We start from the raw sequence: 2409 nt of genomic DNA on the forward strand, positions 1-2409 counted from the left end.
AAAGACAATTAACCAACAAAATCATTTAACCCTTTATTTATTCACATAATTTAGAATTATTACACAAAAGTATACTTTATTCACTTAATCACGTCGCGAATTTTCTAATCGCCTAAAAAAGATATTTGAAAACTTAATGGGGCGGGGACCCTCTGGACCCTAGATCCGCGTCTGGTTACATGGTAGTTTTGTACTGTTTTATTGACTTGGTGATAAAACATTTAATGCTCATTTTCATTTTAAACCAAGTGATTAACCTTTTCAGATCAATTCCCCTACATTATAGGCGAACCAACTAAGCAACATTATGAGTAGCAGGTTTGAGTGTCTGCATTTTATATTTTGATTACATTCGATGTTTTGATGCTTGATATCTGAAAAGATAACTGGAACTAAAGATACATATAAAGTATCAATTAGCACAGATATGTATCTTGTAGGAATATATACAAAAGCACAGATATTAGATAAGTAGCTCGAGTGTAAAATGGCTCCATATAGCAAGCTATAGAATTCAGATCAAGCCTGTAAGAGTAGGACTGTAGGAGTATGCTCCGAATAATGGTAAAAATTGGATCCTTGAGATCATGAGCAAGCTCAAGGACTGTTTACAAATGACTTCTCTCTGGATCTTCGAATAATGATAAATGGTCAAGTGCGATGCTACCATTTTCAGGACTGAAGCAAAGTTTGGTGTAGGGTTGGTTGACAAAGTACTTGGTAATTTGCTGAAAGTAAATAAATGATTAGTAGGATTAATCACCCATCTCTTATATGTTTAGAAACTTCTTGTGCAATTGATTTGGTATTAACTATTAAGTATCTGAGGTTTCTTGCTCTCTTAGGTTAATATGACTCCGTTTATGTTGATTATGTCTTCAGGAGCTACCGTCTGAATATTTTTACCTCTTCTTAATCACAATAAACAAATTTATATTCTCATACATTATTTGACCAAATTTGTTTTCTATAGAGAACAGTCTATTAATCTTCTGCAGTTCTTCAGTATATATACATCAAAATGTAATCGAAAGTTAACATAATCAATCATATCATCTGTTAAAACAATCTATCAATATGCCTTCTTCCAATAAAATCAGTATTTGTCTTATTTCTCTTTTAACCTTCACTATCTTCCTCCAAACACCATTTGCATTTGCAGCTAACCCCCTCAGTTACTATTGCATAAACCCGCAAAACTTTACTGCAGGAACTCCCTATGAGCTCAACCTCAACCAACTCACAGGCCTTCTCGACTACTTAACCCAACCCTCTGGCTATGCTCAAGCTTCCATTAGCCAGCAGGTATACGGGCTTGGTCTTTGTCGAGGGGATGTGTCCTCATTCGACTGTCTGACCTGCATTTCCGAAGCTGGTATTGAGGCCCGGAAACTTTGTCCAGGAAACAAAGGGGCTGTTATATGGTACGACAATTGCATGTTCAAGTACCTCGATCAAAATTTCTTTGGTCAGATCGACAAAAGTGTCGTTGTTTCCCTTTTGAATGTCAACAACATAACTAATAATCAGGATCTTTTTAAGCAGAGAAACAGTGAGTTATTGGGTAACTTATCACAAGAGGCTTCTATTAGTTCAAAAAGATACGCAAGAGGGGAGATAGCCATTGATGAGAATACAACGATTTACGGGTTAGCTCAATGTACAAGGGATCTTTCGAGCTATGACTGTAAGAAGTGTCTCGACGACCAAATTTATAACAATTTACCCCAGGAAAAGATAGGTGGAAGAGTCCTCGGCGGGAGTTGCAATGTAAGGTATGAGGTATACCCTTTTCTGAAGCTGTGAAAGGCTTCAAGGAGGATTTCATGCAAACTGGAAGCGTTGTTCAGGGTTTATGTTGTATTTGATACATGTTTGATTCTTTTGTATTGATTTAATAATGTTGTGTTGCTTTGTTAATAAAAAGACTATGTTGATGAATTGTGTAATGAGAAGGCCAAATTAGATTATATTTTTCACTCCCAAGAATGAAGTTGGCCTAACGTCATTCTAAATTATAATCCTTTCTTATCTGAAAGAATTGTGTAGTGATAATGCATTTTGTTTTTCAAAAAGGTCGTTTATTTGTTTACTTGTGATGATTAGGTTGATAGCTCCTTTCATGTTCTTTTTTCTCGCAACTCTTATTTTGTTCGTTAGACCTGAATGGGGTTTAAAAAAAATTCTTCACCAGAAGAAGGATTTAGTTCTATTATCTGACACATGGCCAAGAACATCTTCCGTTGTATTCATTCATTTAACAGTACATAAACTACCTACATTCCTACATTTCAAATTGATTTACAAAATGAAACTGCTACTAAAAACCAGAAAGGCTTGCAGCCCCTGCACACAGGTAGAATGTGAAAGCTGAAGCGCTAGGAGAGAGATGCAGTTCGTGACCTGATC

At 35.9% G+C, this 2409-nt stretch overlaps 1 protein-coding gene across 1 annotated transcript; it reads left to right on the forward strand.

The window, feature by feature from the left end:
- Positions 1–1077: 1077 nt before the first annotated feature.
- On the forward strand, positions 1078–1888 carry LOC141661125 (antimicrobial ginkbilobin-2-like protein). Its single transcript, XM_074468110.1, has one exon. It carries the CDS (start codon positions 1078–1080, stop codon positions 1804–1806), a length of 729 nt encoding a protein of 242 aa, XP_074324211.1. The 3' UTR covers positions 1807–1888.
- Positions 1889–2409: the final 521 nt, after the last annotated feature.

This window comes from Apium graveolens, chromosome 5 (genome assembly GCF_009905375.1).
Source record: "Apium graveolens cultivar Ventura chromosome 5, ASM990537v1, whole genome shotgun sequence".
Lineage (NCBI taxonomy): Eukaryota > Viridiplantae > Streptophyta > Magnoliopsida > Apiales > Apiaceae > Apium > Apium graveolens.

Coding starts and splice junctions, on each gene's coding strand:
- LOC141661125 (XM_074468110.1), top strand. CDS start 1,078: ATGCCTTCTTCCAATAAAATCAGTATTTGTCTTATTTCTCTTTTAACC.